This window comes from Nycticebus coucang, chromosome 6, assembly GCF_027406575.1.
Source record: "Nycticebus coucang isolate mNycCou1 chromosome 6, mNycCou1.pri, whole genome shotgun sequence".
NCBI lineage: Eukaryota > Metazoa > Chordata > Mammalia > Primates > Lorisidae > Nycticebus > Nycticebus coucang.
In genome coordinates, this window is record NC_069785.1 from 22,247,756 (window position 1) to 22,268,768 (window position 21,013).

At 37.8% G+C, this 21,013-nt stretch overlaps 1 protein-coding gene across 4 annotated transcripts in view; it reads right to left on the reverse strand.

Moving 5' to 3' along the window:
• AKAP6 (A-kinase anchoring protein 6) overlaps nucleotides 1–21,013 on the reverse strand; it is a 603,334-nt gene that overhangs the window by 271,607 nt on the left and 310,714 nt on the right. For all 4 annotated transcript variants that reach the window (XM_053594741.1, XM_053594742.1, XM_053594740.1 and 1 more), the window contains one exon: nucleotides 8,265–8,387. In XM_053594741.1, the coding sequence (XP_053450716.1) occupies nucleotides 8,265–8,387 (123 nt within the window). The remainder of the gene's footprint in view (nucleotides 1–8,264; nucleotides 8,388–21,013) is intronic.

Here is a 21,013-nt window from a genome sequence, read left to right on the forward strand (position 1 = left end):
GGCTGATCTTGTGAAGCTCAACCTGCTGAAGCCATGGCTGCCTGTTCAGGGGCTGGGAGAGATGGGCACCTGGAAGTGGGGAAAAGAAAACCCCCTCAACTCTTAATTTCAACCAATGAAAATGCAGCAAAGGTAGGGCGAGCCCAAGAAAAACAGCTGAAACTATTTTTGTATGTATAAAAATTCTGTAAGAAGTATGTTGATTGGTTTTTCTTATAATACAAATGAAAGCTATTTAATAAAATGATACGTGAAGATCTAAATATAGATAAATGTGTGCAAAATCTTTGCAGAGAATTTCTGTTAGCTAGACCCATTATAGAAAAATCCAATCTCTTTTTAAAAGTACTTAGACTAATGATACAATAAGGAAAAATGTTCAAACCCTACAGATACCAAGATGATAAGCACTATCTGCAGGAATTTGACACTCCTGTGCCACCATGTGGCACCAACCCCAAATTGCAGGTACCAATCCTAAAATGAACAGCAAAATTCAGGAAGGTGTGCTTTAAAAAGTCTATCCCTATAAACACAACCCAAAACTCATACACATACTAACGCTGGCTCCACTCATTTGTTAGAACCGAAAGAAAAAGCAGTCCCTAGAGTATGACAGACTTTCATTACAGGGAGTTCTAAGTTGCTATCACAGACACTAATGGGACACTGAGGAGACTCCTGTTAAAATAACCCAAACATTCATTGAGTACTGTTTGCAAAAGTATAAAAAAGGAGGCATCTTAAACATCCAGCATGATGGGAATGATGAATGTGGCATACCTACATAACACAATATTGAGGAACCGCTCAAATGTGCAATAGATCTTCATACACAGATGGAAGGTTATCTGCAAGTGTTTTAATACAAAAGACAAAACACATCCAAAGGTATTTATAAGATGAATTAAAGCATCCTTAAAATGTATGCATTTTTACATAAAAAGGTCTACAAGAATATAGAACACACTGTTTACATTGGTTAGCCCCAAGGTAGGGTAAAGCTTTTTATCTTTAATTTTATGCTCTGATATACAGTTTGAAATTTTTTGCAGTGAGTATAAGTCAATATTTTTCTTCAACTAAAGGTCCACAGTTACAGCAGATGTGTGAAAGACAGTTTACTCCACCTTCATCACGTGCCCTTGATACTGAGTGCACCCTTATGACATCTGTCCCTTTTTTTCCCAGGCAAAATACTGTTTATGATGTCACATTACATTCTCTAGAATGGCCCTAGAGCCTTGGTCTTCTTCCATATGCAAAGACGCTCTCAGCAATTTCTACACTATTCATTACACTCCAATCGTGCCCAGATTCTGTCAGCTGTAGGGCAATGGGCCTTCTCGTGCTGCTCTTCAAGGATATTAGTTGCCTCAGGGGGAGATCAGGACAGACACAACAGATGTTGTTCATGAGATTCCTGACTAGATTAGAGTTATCCTCAAAAAGAGAATGGTTGACATGTCTCTCCAGTCTATCCCTCATTCTCTAATCTATCTCTTCTCTCTATTCCGATTGACCACACCACAACCCTGACCCACATCCTTACAATTTCTCTCATTGCTCAAACATCCTTTAATCCACTCATTCAACTATAGCCTCCCTGACCTTAAGCTTGTTCCTTCCATGTCTAAGTGAGCAATCTTTAGAATACACCAGTCTTTCCAGAATTGGAATCCAAATATACTTTTACTGGGGTAGAGCCTTGCTACATGCTTTTCAGCTTGGCACTCTAGATCTCCCTAACCCTGGATTCCTCAAACCGTTGAGATACTCATACTCTTTTGGAACAGAACCTCCAGAATAGTTTCTTTTAAAAATATTTTCTATTCACAGGCAAGAGACTAATTTCCTCAATATATAAAAAGCTCCTGTAAATCCTGAAGCAGAAGACCAATGACCAACAGAAAAATAGGCTAAGACTATAAGCAGATAGTTTTCAAAAAAGAACTACAAATGGCTCCTAAAAATAGGGAGAAACAATGTCATTTAAAAATGCAAGAAATACAAACTAAACTGCAGTAAGATGCCATTTGCAACTATCAGAGGGACAAAGTTGAACCAATGTGATAACATACCCAGATAACAAGAATGTACTGATAATAAACATTTTCATGCATTGCCGAGTATAAAGTGGTGAAATTTCTATCAAGAACAGTTTAGGAATACATAAAAAATTTCAATGTGTAGAACCTCTGACCCAGAAATTTCACATGTATTTATTCTAAGGATATATTTATACTATGCAAGATAATGATACATTTCTAAGGATAGTTAGTAGAGCTCCATTTGACAGATAATGATGGTAAACCCCTAAATTTCCATCATAAAGGCCTAGTTAAATACATTATGGCATATAGGGAAATAGATTACTGTGTAGTGATTCAAAAGGATGATGTAGTTTGTTATTTAATGGTTTTGAATTTTTGCCAATCTAAATTAAGGGAATAAAATTAAGTACATATACGCATTTGTTTTTTAAATACCTGGAATAAATCTGAAATGCCAAAAGGAAGCAGGCAACAAGGTTCCCTCAAGGTAGGAGAACTGGTTGGGGAACATGAGTGAAAAGGAGACTTTTACCTTTTCATTGCCTTTATTTACCTTCTGAATTTAAACACAATTTTTAAAACTGACAAAAGTTTACCTATAGCAGCATATCCTTCAAATACTATACTGAGTTGCTTTGTTGTCTAAGCCATGAACCTCATCCAGTTAATCTATACTAGGCTGATCCTGCCCCCATTGAATTTATGGTTGATTCATGTCGCTCTCCCATTTGAAAACAAAACCAAACCTTCAGTGAGTCCCCATTGTCCCAGAGAAAAAGTCAATTTATTAAAAAGATACTCATCTCCTTTACCACTCAGCCTCAAACTGCAAGACTCCAACCTAGTCTCGGCCACTGCAAATGGCTCACCATGCCTCCCTTGCTGTGCCTATGAAATTTCCTCCCAGCTCCTCTCCTCCTCTTTCTACCCAACACAATTATATATGGCCTTTTAGGTCGACATTAAACTACCTCTTTGAATCTTCTCCCCCCACCAGAAAGAATCAATAAAATTTTTCTCTGTACCACTTAGAACACTGTGCTTAACCTACAAGAAGTTTACTGATCAAAATTATATTACATTAGTCATTTATGGGTCTACAGATGACTACACATAATCTATGGTCACCTCCTTTACATTGAAAATCCCACAAAGAAAGAAATCAAGCTTATTCATCATGTATTCCTAGCACCTAAATAACTGCCTGGCACTCACAGGTGCTTGATATAGATGGACTTAGTTTACAGTCACCATTTTCCCCCGTGTTTCTCATTTATCAAATTGAATTGAGAACATAGTTTCTCCAAGGCTATTTTTAGAGGTTGGTTAACGTTTGTCATATACTGTGGGACTGCCTATGCAAATATACTTCCTAAGTGTAAGCCACGCCCTGTGGTTGGCTCTTTGTCCTAAATTCTGCACAGCTGTCTAATGTTGGTTTGACTTCTCTTTCTCCTACTGGATATACTCTGATTGGCTATAGATAAAAGAACTGCTGGTCTGTTTTTCTGTGAATGACTGAATTTGATGAGTAGGCACGCATAAAAATGACTTGGGAGAGCAGAGTTATCATTTCAGGAGCAAATGGATATGAAATAAAAATTTCTTTAGGGGGAAATTGCTGCCCTGCTCTGCTGCTCTACTCTTAAACATTCTAACTCAATGATATTATAAACTTTCCTAAAGGGAAGAAAAGCATAAATAGTTCAGTTTTTAAAAAACTATTTATGACAGTTATTTACTATGCTTCTATTTATTATATTTCTATTCAAATGTACTTTGGGTAACTTTTGCTTCTTTAGCTAATAAAAATGGTAGTAAGGAAATGGCTTAAATGTCCATTAACTGGTGAAAGAATAAACAAAATTGCAGTATTTCCATACCATGGAATACTACTTAGCAATAAAAAGGTATAAACAACTCATTCATGCAACAACATATCTCAAAATAAGTATGCTGAATGAAAGAAACCAGACTGAAAAAAGTGCATTATCATCTGATTCCATTTATACAACTTTCTAGAAAGCACAAACTAACTTAATAGTGACATAGAACAGATCAGAGATTGCTCAGGGCTGGAGGAGAGGCCAGGCAGGGGCAGGAAGGAGGAATTACAAAGTGTCCTGAAGTAGCTCTTCGGGGTAATATCTATGTTCACCATCTTGATTATAGTGATAGCTTCATGGATATATTATATACATGTCAGATTGTCAAAACTTATAAAGTTATATACAGCAAACCCTCCCCCCTTATCTGTGGTTTCAATTTCTGCAGTTTTATTTACCTGTGATCAATCACAGTCCAAAAATACTAAATGGAAAATTCCAGAAATAAATAATTCATACATTTTAAATTGCATGCATTCTGAGTAACTTGATAAAATTTCACATCGTCATTCTCAGTCCTACCTGGGAGGTGAATCCTCCCTTTGCCCAGCTATATATTCTACCACTATATATACTACCACCTGTTAGTCACTTAGCAGCCATCTTGGTTATCAGACTGAAAAAACACAGCATTTATTGGGTTCACAGTTAGCTGTGGTTTTAGACATCCTCTGAAGGGTCCTAGAACATATCCCCCAGGAAAAAGTAAGAACTATATTGAATTTACTATGTGTCAATGATACCGCAATAAAGCTGTTTTTTAAATAAAAATGATAGGAAGATGACAAAGGTGAAGGAAGGGAGAAAGAGAAGGGAGTCTGTCCAAGTACATATCTGTACAGGGCTATTTTAAAAGGGGTTTTCAAAGAAGGAGGAATGTTCAATATGTTCAATACTTACAAAATACCTTTCCAGAATGACATTTTCCTGAAAATGTCATTTGCTAGGAAGATAGGAATTGTATTTTTGAAAGGAGCAGCCAGGTTGCAAGCAGATGATTAATTATCATGGGAAATCATTGATGTATCATCACAATTTCACAGTGCTTCTTACAGTTAAAATAAGGCCCCTTCATGTCTCTCATAAAGGTATTGTAAGGCATTAATTGATTTGTGTTGGTAAAAACCCTTCGTTACCATCATGGAAAATAATTGAATTAAGTATCAAAATATGAATGTGCAACTTTTGAAATTCCTTTTTTATTTGTTTTCCCTATACTAAATATTGGACAGTACCAGCTAGTTTAACGCATTATTAAATCAGGCAAGACTGAACCTACGGGCTTGCACTTCTGTTGATTGAGTGTTAAATTATAAAATCTAGAGACATATTTAAAGAAACTTGTGTAGCTATTTCTACTACTAGATAATCTTGCAAATATCACTTGTTCCCTCATTAAGAAGAAGTAATGATTTATGAAGGGTGAACTAAGGAATATAAATAAATCTCAAGTCTTGCTCATATATTTTCTTTTGTAGAAAAGTGGATTTTTTTGCCTTCTTTTGAGAATAACTTTATACTAACTCAGCATGACAGTAAAGAAATACGATAAAAAATATAAATGACAATATTGATCAGGAGGACAATATAGACACTTACAGAGAAACTGAGAATTTGTTTGAAAGATGTATGAGCTGTGGGCTATATGTGGAGTAGCAGACAGCATGCAGTGTAACAATGATTCTTGATGGTCCTTAAGTGTAGCTCAGTGGCAATCCACACACACTAGGTCTTCAGTATCCGTGAGACATACCTATTCATAATTTCAGTAGTCAAACTTGAGATCATAACTTAACATCCAGTCAATAGGTCTGGAGATCACGGTTCCTCCCTTTTTGCACAGCAGAAATAAAGATGTCCCTATGTTATTTCTATTCCAACTAAAATAATCAGATATGATTATAGAGAAAACTCATCCAAGAAAATGTTGATCATTTGGCAGAAACAAGGCTGTTCTTTAAGAGATAAATATCTTAGAAAGGAGCCTTTGCTATGGATGTCTATACTGACAATCCGCAACAAAGTGGATAACGACTTTCTCATTTTGGATGATGTCATTATGAGGCAGGTTTGGATAGTGCATTCATTATGGCTGCCTCCTTTATACTCAGTGGAGTATAAAGCCAGATAGAATACAGCAGCCACTAGCCACATGCAAGCAATTTAAATTAAAGCATAAGTTATTAAAAACATATTTCCTTAGTTGCACTAGCCACATTTTAAGTGCAGAGTAGACAGATAAGGGCAGTGGTCCTGTATAGGACAGTGCTATATAGAACATTCTGTCATCACAAAACGTTCAGTGAACAGTGATGGGCTAGAAGGCGGTGGAAGACAAGCACCAGGATGCCAAGTAAGGGATTCTGTTGTGTCACATTTGAGAACGGAGCATTCATTGGCCAGGAAGGGGCCATATCATTCAACTTAACAAAGAGAAAAAGACCTTGGTTCATACTCTCCTAACATGGCTTTCAACAAATAAGCTCGAGTTAAAGTGCTCTCTATGGCCCCATGCCCTCTGGGACCTCAAAAACTAAATGTGTGTTTTCCATAAAATATTAAATCTAGAGAAATTAAGACAGCACACTTGATGTGAAATAAAGTTCATACACTCCTGTTTAAACACAGATTAGAATTTCTGTCAGAACAATGCCAGTGAAAAGTTGACATTCTAATTAATACAATTTACATTATAAAGCACTGAATATCTTTATCTTGCTATTATGAAATGCCCTCTTTAAAAAAAAAATTGAAACTCTGCTCAACAGGGAATTGAGTACTAAGGGCAGTATTTAAAAACCCACGTACAAGAGAGGTGGTCAGGGTCACTGGCATTTTTACACACCATCAACCCAGGTCTCCAGAAAGGGAAGAAGCATTCACTCATCCCCCACCACACCGTTCTGTCAGTCTTCATCATCCCAGGACTGTTTGCATACGGCAATAGGATTTTGAGGCTATTTTCCTTGCAATCATATAAAATATGCTGCAAAACACAAACACCAAAAACGGAAACATTTTCTCTCTCCCTTCTTTTCTCCCCATCCCGGCCTCTCCCTTCTCCCTCACTCACTTAACGTCATAGAGAACCACAGTTCTAGAACCCTGTGAAGTGGCTTACATGTAGGACTCACACAGAATGTTTACTCAATCCTCATTCTGAGTGTGTAAAGGGGGCAGAAAATCAGCCCCACAGTTGGGTACCCAAGGATTCATGTTCATTGCCTTTGTCAATTTTACGCTATCAGTGAAAGGAATAAAGATGAGATCCTCAAAGCTTGAATTTTCATTTCCTATGACAACGTGCTTTTTCTTCATGCTTTATCGCACTCCACTACTTGGTTTCCACCCCTTCATAATTGATATCAGCCATTTGAAGCATTCAGGAAAAACCTCATGAGGTTCATCAAATGTCCCCCAGTCTATAATTCTTGCTTCTAACATATTCAGAAGCATATTCATCCAAGTGTTTTCCGCTTCCCCTCCATGGTTTCCCCTGTGCACAGGGACGAGTGTAATGACAGTTGTATTAATTATACGCTGAAAAACCCACACAGCAGCAAAAATGATGGAGATCATCATTTTAAATATTTTATTAAAATAACCCAGTGTAGAATAGATGAAGTAGACCCTCTTGATAATGAGAGGTTCATTAATTTTACAAGAATTCTAGAAAGCTTAGAATGGTCATCAAAATTATTTATTTATTTATTTATTTTTAAGAAGAGGAAAACCTTCCATCATCACTTTTGAGAGCAAAGGTCTAGTAAAATTTTCTCAGGTATTTTTAAAATAATTACTTATCCTGGCTGAGTGCAGTGGCTCATGTCTATAATCCTAGCACTCTGAAAGGCTCAGGTAGGAGGATCCCTTGAGTTCAGGGGTTTTAGACCAATCTGAACAAAAGCTAGACCCCATCTCTTCCAAAAATAGAAAAAAATAGCTAGGCATGGTAAGGGGTGCCTGTAACACCCCAGTTACTTGGGAAGCTGAGCCAGGAGGATCATTTGATCCCAGGAATTTTGAGGCTGCAGGGAACTACTCTAGTTAGGGCAACAGAGACTCTGTCTTTAAAAAAAAAAAAAAGAAAATTACTTACCCTTCTTTAAAAAGCCTTGAAAAGTCGCTTGAAATATGGAGGATTCGATTTCATAGTATTGTTTGAAATACCTGTAAATCTTCACCTTCTGTAGTTTACCCCATTAAAACTTGGTCACATTAGCATATAATAATGTTTGATAAATAAATTGATATTCTCCATAAACAAACAAGCAGCACATTCAAATCTTTTGATAACTGACAAGAACAATACAATCTGGCCTACCAAGTGTGTCTCCAGGTACAGTTTAAGGCCATCCATCTCTGCTCTAGGAGGAGTCCAGTTCTCAGTAGTTTCCATGGCTTCATTTAACCATTGAATGAATTCATCCAGCTTGTTTACAAATCCCTTGTGATAGGAAAGAAAAGGGGAAAAGGGCAAGAAAGGCATGTTAGTTGGTTAATTTTTTTTTTTTTAAAGCCAATCCTAAAAATTCCAAACTTCAGGCATGATGAAATTGATACCACTGTGCTCCCATCCTAGTTCCATCTTTGTTGTGATGGAATTTCTGCTGGGCCCTAAAATCTATCAAAATAGCAAAGAAACTGTCAATGCTCTCCCTCTCGGTTTTCTCCCAACAAGCCTTTTCTGAGGAATTTTGATTGTAGGGTGTCACTGTACAGGTGACCTCAAAACATCAAAACATTTATGGTATCTGACAAGCATATCCTTGCCCCCAAATCAGGTCAGGTCTGTTAGAAACACTTACTGGCTTCAGGGGGTAAAAGTATTCCCGCAAACATAGCATTCTTTCCTCAGAAGCCTACAGACTTCAATTGCCATAGCTGAACCAGAAATATATTTCTCAATCACGTAAGTGTTTAAAGGAACCTGGGTGAGTTCCATCCACAGCCCAAGGATCTGTGGCTGAGCCCAGGTGCTAAACAGCCAAGGAAGGATAGAGGACAAATGAGCATAAACACCTGATTCTGGGTATGCATGGACATAAAAAATATTCTTGGCTAGGAAGCACAAATCACAATAATCTTGCAATTTTTCAAACAGTGGTTATAAAATTTTATTGACCATTTAAAAGAATACATCTGCAGAAACAGAAAATATTTGGGGGAAAAAAAAAAATGAAAGGCCAACTGCAAATCTAAAGCAAAGGAAACGAGGCTGGGCTCCTGCTTTCTACATCTAGGTAAACAGCACCACCTGGAGGTTATATGGAGAAAGAGCAAGTTTCTACATTTGTACTTGGAGATCCGTAGGGATCCTATTTCCCTATTAAACTTAGCCCATTCCTCAGATTTGCCATTTGATTAATTTTGATTAATACTTTTAATGCTTAACTGAGGATGTTATGAGACTGAAGTTAAAAGAGGTTAAAATTCATTTTCTTTATCATACTTCTCAGAAGCCAGGTTTTGTCATTAACATATAGTATTTTCCTAGATAGCAGTTTGAGATTTATAACCCTTTAATTCAAGCAATTGGTTTGCCTCAAAAGAATGATTAGTAAAAGAGAAAATGGTATTGAGGAGAGTGGTGAAGAAAAAGGCAGACAACACCCAGAAAATACATTCCTGTCTATTAAAGGGGGATCTAGCAGAAATCAGGCAGAAAGGCCGTAGTCAGATCTGACTGTCCTTCCATCCTCTGGTGTGTTGTTAATGTATGTGGAGCTCAGTCTATCACCCCACACAGTGGGGTATCATATATTTTCCTATGTTTATAAATGCTACTCAAAGCTTTCCCTGTGGAAAACTGCGCCTGATCCTACCGTGCCAGATCTGAGGACAATCACACCCACAGCTAAATATACATATCACCATGAGATTACAAATGAAGGTTTTCTCATTTAATATTATTTTGAAATTCTATCCTAATCAGCTAGTTCTGGCAAAGTCAATAAGAAATGTAATCTTAGAGACATATAGTCAGGGACTGAGATCTATGCAATTACAATCAGCTGAGCTGGGAATTATATGAAGTTCAATGTCCCTAAAGTCTTAGTCTGCAGCCCTGAGCTAATGAAGTCATGGAGCCATGACCCTTCCCTGGTCATCACTCAGAAGGATTCCTTCCAGGTGAGGTGAAACCGAGTCCAGCGGAGAAGGTGTCATGATGTGCTTCCTTAACAAACGCATTTCCTGACGAGCCACCAAAATTGGCCTTTTCCCTAATTTTCTCATACCTGCCTATTACAACTTTTTCTAAATGTTAGAAATCCATGTCAAATAACTTACTTTGCCCTTTTCCATATATTTAGGGCATTGGTTTGTCTGCTTTTTCTCTTTTTCTGCATTTCTATAAATTTGAGATTTGCTTTGCTTTTCATTTCTTCATAAAAACTTGAGTCTTTTAATGTACAAGTTATGTATATTCAAGCTTGATCTTTTCAGGAGAGCCTCCTACCTGTTCAAAACATCATTCTCTAAACTATTTCTAATAGACTACCTAGGACTCAGGATATGTCACAAATTCATGTCTGATTTGTACTATAGATGCCTTCAAATGTATAAAGTAAATTTGTGAGAAGTAAGGACAGAATCTATTAGAACTAAGTCCTATACTTGATACTCATAATTTTGGCAGAAAAACTAAAAGACCCTTTGCTGACCTGATGTACATACAGAAGTATGGTCAATCATCTCAGAAAAGGAAGCTTATATGGTTTCTAATTGTGAAATGAACATAGTATTTTATAGTACATGTAGTATTAGATAATATTTACTATTTGAGTTTGGACTTAGGTTGCTGTATCTGTATATAAAATATGTTTTAGGGAGAAAATTAAGTCAGGAAGCAAACTATTTAGTAAATGACTAGTTAAATAAGAAAAATAGTAAAAGATGTTATTTGAAATATAACCAGTTACAGACTATTAATTATCTTCTCTCCTTTCAGAAACAAAGTCATATGTGTGTGTGTGTGAATGCATCGGTTCCTCTTCATAAAAGACTAGTCTTAGCCCAAGGGTATTAAACAGTGTATGTCAGATTTACTAACAGAACCATGATTACATGGTTAGCTGAAATCCAGGAAATGCAATGTAGGCAGAACCCTTGGGACCTGGGGGGGAACTTTCTAGATGATACTTGGGTATAGTCTGGCCAGACAGTGAAATGAAGCTGGCTGATTTAGAGGAAACCAAGTTCTCTTTTCAAGGCTTCTTTCTGGGTTTCTTCTGAATTATATCCCATCTTCACAAATTTTCATTTGTTCACGTTTTCCTAACTCTCTTCTTGACAATGCTAAAATTTATTTGATCACAAAAGAAACCTGAAAAATCCCAGTATTCCTAACCTGTAAGAAAAATTAAGCACCACTCCCTCTTAGGGAGCTCTTAGCTTTCTACCTCCCTTCCTGCTTCTAAGTGTAGCTTCAAGAACATAAACAGAAATCATGAGAGCACGTGAAACTAGAATCCATCTGATTACAATACTGTTGTCCCCTGCTATTTCTCCACCCCACTTAGGCCCTTTATCTGTACTGTCACCAGCATTAAGGGTATAGTGGCCAGTCTTTGGTGTACTATCCCTATATATGAGATGTTCTCCTTAGAAAGACCAAGGAAGGACCACTCAGTACACAGATCATGTGGAGGTGCAGAAGTTTTCCTATTTGGACATATACAAAAAATATTTGATGCTCATTTTCAGAAGCTCTGCTGGAGTCTTTGTGGTGTGAATGAAGGAAAATGAGGCTGACATAAGAAACAACATAAGGAAATGGAGAAAAGTACCCCAAAACTTCACCTCAGATTATAAAACACAACTCAAATCCTAGTACAATAAATACTGATGATTCGCTTATTCTTTTAACAAATATTTACTAAGTGCCTAGTATGTGCAAAACATACCACTAGACATTACAGAGAATACAAAGATAAATGTCACTGTGGCAAAAAATTCATCAGAATGTAAAGCATGTCTAACCATTGAATTTGAGTAATTTTAATAGGTAAAGAAAGAGTTTTATAGTAAATAGTTGAAACACTCTCCTAGGTCTTATGAGGTGTATTCAGGCTTTTGTCTGTATCCAAATTTGTTCCTGTTCTTAGTATTGACTTATCTATGTGTGTTTTTCTAATATTCTGAGTTCACACTTACCTGGAAAGTCAAAAACAACAATAAGATCAGATTTTCTTCTTGACATAACCCAATGCCTCCCTCCACTGCATTATATAAAAAGCACATTTTATGTACATTCAACTCTGCCACACACTGAAGTACAAACCTTTGAAAAGCCACATTTTAGCTTTCATTGCTCAAACTCTTGCCACTGTACCTGTTAAGCTTCATCCCTGTCATTTTCTACCACCAATGTTCTTGTTGCCCCTTTCTGCTCTTCTTCCATTACTTTTTTCTGCCTTTCTGCCAAGCTGACCATGAGCTTGTGGAAGGTGGCTCATTCCACAAGCCCCAGTCTCCCCTACTCCCTCTCACAGCTTAACTGTTTCCTTCTGAGTGGGTCCCTGGACACACTCATATTTGATGCAGGCCCTGAGAGTCTTTAAACCCTTGAGTGGAGCCAAGTCAGTATTCAAACTCAAGAAGAAATATCAGTCATCTAACTTGCAGAAAACATGGAACAGCAGCTGGTTCTGCTACCACTCCCTGGCAGCACACTCCCACTGCCAAATCATTTGCATTTTGAAAGTTCCTTCATGAGGTGCTTTTAAAAAACCAACTTTGAAACTTTCTAAAGCATCCATCTCTGTAAAAACCTAACAAACATGGTGAAAGTGCACACTAATGTACACTTACCAATTTGTGAAAATGAATTTGCTAGAGCCCTCAGCTGGCTAAAATACATTTAAAGATTATTTTCACAGGGAACATTTACAGTCAAATTTTGCAAATAGCCACATTTTCATGACAAGTTCAGAATAGTCATTATTTCTTTTTTTACCCATTTCTTCCCTGCAATGAGCCTCTTTCGGTTGAATGTAAACTCCAGGGTGATTCCCCTTACCCTTTGCCAAGGCTGTCATATGCAGCTGGGATAAGAAGGAAGACCTTCCTTGTGTCAGATACAGGGCTGGAGAACAGTGACACAGTGGAAACAAGATACGGAACTCAAAGTCCAGGGGTAATTTTTTTTTTCGTGGGTTTAGGTGATTTTAGACCAAAACAAAATCAACAACTATTTATCTTTCTAAAGGGAAAGGGGACATACACAACAGGAAGTAGACAGTGTGTTGTCACCACAACTCTGGGAAGTGGTGCTGATTCTGGTCATTTTGCAGATGAGGAAACAGAAGTTTAGAGAAGATGAGTGATGGGATTTGAATGCTCCAAAGTCACTTTCTCTCACAGCCCAACTGCCCTCTGGAAACAGCACTCTTAGAAGTGGCATTGTTCCCAATCCTACAGTCTTGGCTCTGAGATAACATTCCCTAAGCTCTAAGTCTGTCCCCCTTCACATTCACTATTCTCTGTTATTTTTTATGAAGAGGGATTTGTGATGAGGCTAAATGTTTAACAAGAAACACATACTTTTCTTTCTAAGTAAGCTAAGATCACCATCAAGTTCATTTCTTCCTTACAGAAGAGTTAAATGAAAACTATCAGGGATTTATATCTGAGTGAGCCCTTTCTAACAGTGCCTCAATTATAGATGAGCTTGACTCATTTAATCCTGGAGGAGATGGCCCTGGGTTCTCCCCAGGCAGGTTAGAACCCCCAGGATCTGCTCATTTCTTTTAGGTGTTAGTTGTTTGAATGTATATGTAAACACGAGTTTATTCACTCCTAGAAAGACTAACATTAACTAGTGGACCGAGAAATCAGTGTGATGTCTGACCCCGTCTGGGATCAAGTTAGCCACCTTCTCAGGGGGACGTGCTGTAGAGCATCCACAAAGCAGACGATTTTCATTATATTTATTCTTAAAAAATAGGCCAGCTCTGCTGTTGACTCTTTTAACCTATTAAAAAGTACTCACCTCTTAGTATTCCAAGGTTAAAGGATTCCGTGAATGCTTTCATCTGGAATTCTAGCTGAAACAATAACTGACCCTCAGACACTACTCTCTAGGGGCCAGGACCTGGTTTGAATATTTTATATTCCATAGTTGATGTAACTCTCATAACAGCCCTGGGTAGTGGTTACTGTTGTCACTCCCATTATACAGATGAGAAGATAGAGGCCCAAGAGGCCAAGAGACCTGCCCACCCCCTACAGTCAGAAGGCCGTGAACTCAGTACCTGCACCCGCAGTGTTCTGCTGGCCCCACATAAAATTGTGAATGGCCAGCTGATTTAACAGCTCGTCCATGTCCCTGGCAGAAATAAGAAGTCAAAAAGCATTTAAATGAGGATTAATTGTGAGGATTAATTGAGGGATAGTATATTAAAAGAAGAAAAGGAAAAAAAAAATAACAATGGCTCATCATGAACCCGTGCTAAGATAATGTTAAGAGAACAGTCACTTCAGTTGGGTAAAAGTGACTTTTATTCCAGGTATAAACCAAATGAGCTCCTTAATGCCTCTGAATCTCAGCGTCTTCATCTCCAAGACAGGGGCAATAATGTTCCTCCTGAGGGTGCAGAAGGACTGTGAGAAAAAACGTATTTTAAAGTCTGATGTAAAACAAGGATTTGATAAATGGCTTTTAAAAATAATTCCTAATCAATACATTCCAATTTGATCTTTTATGTCATTTACTTACATTTTTTTTTTATTATTCACTAAGTCTACAGCAACGTGGTAGGTGCCAGAGGGGGCATGAATAAGAAAAGCCCCCACACAGTCACATTCTGAGGTGGTGCTCGGAAGAGGGAGCCAGGGCTTCTGTTTCACATCACCCACGAGGTCGTACAGAAGGGGCAGCGCCCAAACCCGCAGTTTAGCAAGAATTCCACCACCCTTATTTCCCCAGTGGATCTGGAGGGGATCACAGTTCTATATTAACCAGCACAAGTTTAAGAATAATCTGGCTTAGTTTTTCAAAACAGGTCACATTCTTTGGAGCCTATCTGCACATTAGCAATGAGGGTACCACAGAATAGCAGCTAAACGACATCACAATCCTCTTACCCACAGTAGAGCTCTATTTAGACTCTAACAACTAGTAAAATTAAAACTCATTTAGAAGAAAAATTTTGCATCCAGATTTTACATGTGTATTCACCAAAATATATATTTAATCTTCCATTTTTGCCCGTAATTATTGTATAGTTTCTATATAACATGTCTAATTTAGATATTTGTACAACAGCACTCAAATGCAATTTGCCTTTCCCGACTACCTATCTTTGTACTTAATGTACCACCAAGAGCCAGAGGCTCAAGGTAGGGTACTAGCTAGAGAGTTAACAGTGGTGCTTTGGACTCCACCATCTCACTCATCTACCCACATTCCTACCTACAAAATCCAATGTGATGCAGGTAATTGACAGAAGAGAAGAAACGGTGTGAACTTTCAGAGCAAAGATTGAAGAGAAAATGAAATGGCTTCAGGCATTGTTAACTCTGATGCCACAAAAAAAAAAAAACAAAAAAACTCAAATACTGAAATGCATTATGAAATGTTTAGTTTCTTTTCTAAAGAATGATGGCTTTAAAATATAAAAATATTCCTAATAAAATTGTCCTAGAACAAAGATAAAACTGTCAGTAGGGAAGAGACAGCAAAGCAAGGCATGGAATGGTACTATCTAAAATGTACCAGGTGAGAAGTTCTATTCTGAACTCAGCATCATGTAGCAGGGATAAATTGAGCTGAATCCACTATTCCTTCAAATACTATTGACGATGGTTACAACTAGGAAAAGAAGAACCCAGAAAAATTCCTGATCCTTGTGATGGAAAGGTTGTTTTCCTTCAGCAAATTTAGAAGTTTTGAGTTCAGCTATTCTCTATGGGTTTATAAAAAGAAATGATCAATGATTGTAAGGGAAAAAAAAAAAAAAAGACTGGAATGCATGTCATCAATATGTAATAAAATAGGTATGAATAAAGGAAATGGGAATAAACTGGAACAAGTAACAGGTTACTATTAATTGAGCACTTGCTTACTATGTGCTAGGGAGTTATTTAATCCTCATAACAATTCTTCAATGAAAGAGTCCCACACTCTCCATTTTATAGGGAGGAAAGTGAACCCCAGAAAGGGTCAAATACAGCTGTGAGTCAGGAATAAAGCTGGGGATGCTCCCAGATAGTCTAACTGCCCCAAAGCTTGGCTGACTTCCTCCAGGTGAGGCCTGGCCTGGAGCACCCCTCGTCTTCCAAAGGCACTGGACACGCAGATGAGATCATCTTTATTGGACTCAAAGTGTCAAATGAAGACTTTTGTTCACACCTTAGAATTAAGAATTATATAATATAATAGTTTAATTGTAGGCTTTCATGCTCAGTACTACAAATAACAATACTTAACATTCATGCACTATCTACCAGCTGTTCTTCTAATAACTTACGAGATTATCGAACAGTCACAAATTTCTCCATTGTGCTGATGAGGAAGCTAGGCGTAAAAAAGTTATATAATTTATTTAAGGTCAAAAAGCCATTAAATGTTTTTTTGTTTTTTTTTTTTTGTGAGACAGAGTCTCACTTTGTCACCATGGGTAGAGTGCCATGGTGTCACAGCTCACAGCAAATGATTCTCTTCCCTCAGCCTCCCAAGTAGCTGGGACTACAGAGACCCGCCACAGTGCCTGGCTATTTTTGTTGTTGTTGTTGTTGCTGTTGTCATTGTTGTTGGAACCCCCTTGCCTGAGGGTATGTGGCTGGCACCCTAACCACTGCACTAAAGGCGCCAAGCCCATTAAATGGTTATTAAATAGCTGTGTTTGAGATTCTAAGCTCTGGGCTACTATGCCATATTCTCTAACCAGACTTCCTCCCACAGGGTACACAGAGAGGAAACAAAGGACAGTAGTGATATGTTGGTCATTCTTAGTTCCCAAGTCTCCATGAGAATTTCAGCCTCGCCACATAACTCAACCATCACAGCCCCGTTCTTGATCCTTCCCATACTATACACTCACTTTTCAGCCCTTTTTCCTTCTTTCTTGACTGTTTCTCTTCCACCTTTTTCTTCTCTTCTTCCTTCTTGTAGCCCCTCCCCTCCCTTGCTCTCTCTCCTCTTTTCTGTTCCCCCTCCTCTCTCTCTCCCTTCTTTCTCCTTGTTCATTCCTTCTCTCCTTTCTCTATAGCTCAGGGTCCCCCCTAATCTTCTGGGGCCTAAACGATCACTTGTAATAAACAACATTTAAGATATGTCCAAAAAGTTTGAATGAAAACAGTTGGCTCCTGGACACTAAAGTGCAGAGGTAAAAATGTTGTCACAATCCTGTGTTTGGGTTAGCGCTGAATACTTTCCTGATTAATAAAACCTCCTTGAAAATTAAGTATCTGGAACAAGAATGCCCATGATGAGGTGGGAGTATTTATATAACATTAAAGTTGTTCAAAAGATTACAAGTAATTGTTCAGTTGTTTATTTAAATATTATAAATTTTTTCAGGGAATATATGGTTCTTTAGTAATAACAAAGTTATTATTTTTAGAAAAATTTTAGAACTCCAGTTATTCATACTGAATGATGAAGAAAATGCTATGACCCACTACCAGGGAACTTGAGGGCAGCAAGTCAGGAAAGGGTAACAACAACTTGGCAGTTATGTTATCACTAAGACCAAGAAGACGGAAAGTAGTATTACCTAAATACATCTGCTTGGAAAGGATTAAAGGAGAGTAGAGAAGCATTACCATAGAGAACAGACGCATGGACCCAGCTTGCAAATGGCCCTCACAACCCATCTAAGCCTCCTCCACTGTAGAGATGAGAAAAGTGAGACTCAGAAAGGTTAAGTACCTGGCTGATAACACACACCGTAAGTAACAGAGCCAGAAGAATCTAGGCGTGTGTCCTCAGGGATAGAACTCTTAACTACTTATTTTAGAGCTTTCAAGACATCCTTTGGACAAGATTTCTGGAGGTCAAAAAGAAAAAAATAGAACTAGACCTTTTAAGAATAATGCAAAATTTCGGAATATTATTGGTTTAGTTGATGGTATAGACTATTTAGATTGGGTAGCATTAGGCCAGTTGAAGTAAGTATTAAATTGTCTTTTTGTTTCAACTCCATGTAAGTATATACATGCATATGAGTGTACATAGTATTAGATCCTTTACTCAAAAATTAATTTTTGAGTTTATCGTTATCAGAAATTGCACCGTGGCCTAGGACTCACATATAAATGACCCAGATTCTTCCTTTAAAGAGTCCAGAGCATAGTAAACATAAATGTAATATGTATAATATTGTAGACAGGTGGTTCTCAAACTTTTATTCTCAGGACTTCTTTATGCTATTAAGAATTATTAAGAGCCCAAAAGCCTTTGCTTTTTTGGCTCATATCTATCAATGTTTATTTTAGGACAAAAATATGTAATAATTTTAAATAATAATTATTGCCTATTAACATAAATAATGCATTATTATGTATTATTAGATACAGATAGATTAGATAAAGATAACTATGTTTTCAAAAAAAGTGAAGAGTGGCATTCTTTTAGCTTTATGCAAATCTTCTGAATGTCTAGCTTAATACAAGACAACTGTATTACTATTTCTACTTCCGCATTTAATCTATCACAGTATCATATGTCTTGTGGCATCTGGACAATTCCAGTATACATTGAATGAGAGTAAAAAAGACAAATAACATTTTGGCATTAATATGAAAATAGCTTTGGCCTTGTGGTCCCCTGAAAGGGTCCTGAGAACCCCTAGAAAAGACTGGCCCACAGTCAGAGAACCTCTGTTGCAGATGATCCCAAGTGCCCAGGAGTCACTGGAAAAGCATTTAATTCAGACTTGAGGCATCAGTGGGGGATTCTTGGAGGAAATCCAATGGATGAGATAACTAGGGACAGTGTATAAAGAGGATACACTTGTGTCTTCCTCATCGTGAGGCCGGAGTATGCCGTGCACTCAATTTTCTTCACCTTAGTCCTCCATTCTGTTGTCTGTCTCAGTGGTTCTTGACACTGGCTGTGCCTTGAAACCAACTGTGAAACTCTTTAAATATAAACTGAAGTCATAGAAGGGAAATCTCTTCACAGACTTTCAGGGCTACCAAGGTAAAGAGCCAATTGCTGTGAGGTACTGGGAACATTTTAGTGTTGATGTTGGAAAAAAAGTACTTGGTGCCACTTTGTGACAAGCTTGCAAGATCTGGTCTAACCAGGGGACAGAATGTAGCAACAGGAAGTACTCTGGACTGAGGGAAAGGTTCTGATTATAAAATGAGGGCATTGAGTGGAACAATTTCTCATGCTCTTCTGACTGCTAGCATCAGAGGTTCTTGCATATAGAACCTCCTTCAAAGCCTGAGATGTTCAGAGGATTTACCTCTCTCTTCCACATACCCTCCACTCTCCATATCTATCATTCAAGATCCAGCTCAAACGCTCCCCTCCCAACAAACATCTCAAAATATGGCTGACTTTCCAACACACTTTCTTCAGTTTTCTATCTTTAGCAGTGAGGGGTTTGAGGGACAATTCAAAAGGCCTATTGGAGGGCCTTTTTCTTCCCATAACACACTGCCTCTAGTTACTAGAATGCTAGGGGAATTATGATTTACAAGCACACAATTATAAATACACATTATGGGCCCTCCATATCCACTGGTTCTGTACCACCATGGACCAAAAAAATACTCAGAAAAGGCTGAGGGTAATGGATGTAATCCCAGTACTTGGGAGGCTAAGGATTGCCTGAGGAGGATTTCTTGGGGCTAGGAGTTCAAGACCAGCCTGAGCAACACAGCAAGACCCCATTTCTACAAAAATTTTAAAAGTTAGTTAGGCATGATGGCGCATGCCTATAGTCACAGCTATTTGGGAGACTGAGGCAGGAGGACACTTGACCCCAGAAGTTTGAGTCTTCAGTGAGCTATGATTGCACTACTGTACTACAGCCCAGGCAACAGAGTGAGACCTTGTCTCCAAAAAAATGTTTTAAACTTATTCAGAAAAAAATGATAGTTATGTCTGTATTGAATACATACCCACATTTTTCCTTATCATTATTCCCTAAACAATACAGTATAACAATTATATACATAGAATTTATATTGTATTAGATATAAGTAATTCTGAGATGATTTGTACATGGGAGGATGTGTGTAGGTTTTATGCAAGTACTACACCATTTTATATAAGGGATGCGAGCATCACCTATTCTGGATATGCAGGGGACCTTGGAACAAATCCCCCATGAATACCAAAGGACAACTGTGTGTACAAATACAAATTATAAGTAAATAAGTACAGATTATTTATAAGGTTGTGGTGTGACAATATTATAAACTAGAATGCTGTTTGTATTTGTCTGAACACCCATTTATAGCATAAATTCCCTTACATAAACTTCCTAAGATGTCAAAGAAGTGCATTAACTAAAATTATTGGCCCAATTAGAGGAGAATTGTCTCTAACACAATATACGAATCATCTGTCAAGGCAGGAGCCTAGAGTCTCATGGAGAAGAGAGTGCCAGAACCTGGGCTGGCCATCACAGGTTCCAAGAAGAGGGAGGGGTGGCTGTTGAGGGGAGCAGTGCAGGAGGCCAAAGCATCACGAGGACTAGGCGGCTAAAGGTGAGAAGAGAAAATAGGGTGGTGGCATTTGATCCCCAAAGGCCAGAGTCATCTCTATACAACAAGTGCTAAGACCTGACCCCTTCTCTCCCATAGTAGTAGTAATGATAACAATCATAACCACAAGAGCTAACATTTTTTGAGTACTTGCACATTCCAGCTTCTGTTCTGAGCTCTTTGCACATTTTAAGACATTTAATTGGGACAACTCTTTGTGGTAGGTATACCTTTTTTTATTATTATTATTAAATCATAGCTGTGTACATTAATGCAATCATGGGGCACCATACACTGGTTTTATAGACCATTTGACATATTTTCATCATACTGGTTAACATAGCCTTCCTGGCATTTTCTTAGTTATTATGTTGAGACATTTACATTCTACATTTAGTAAGTTAC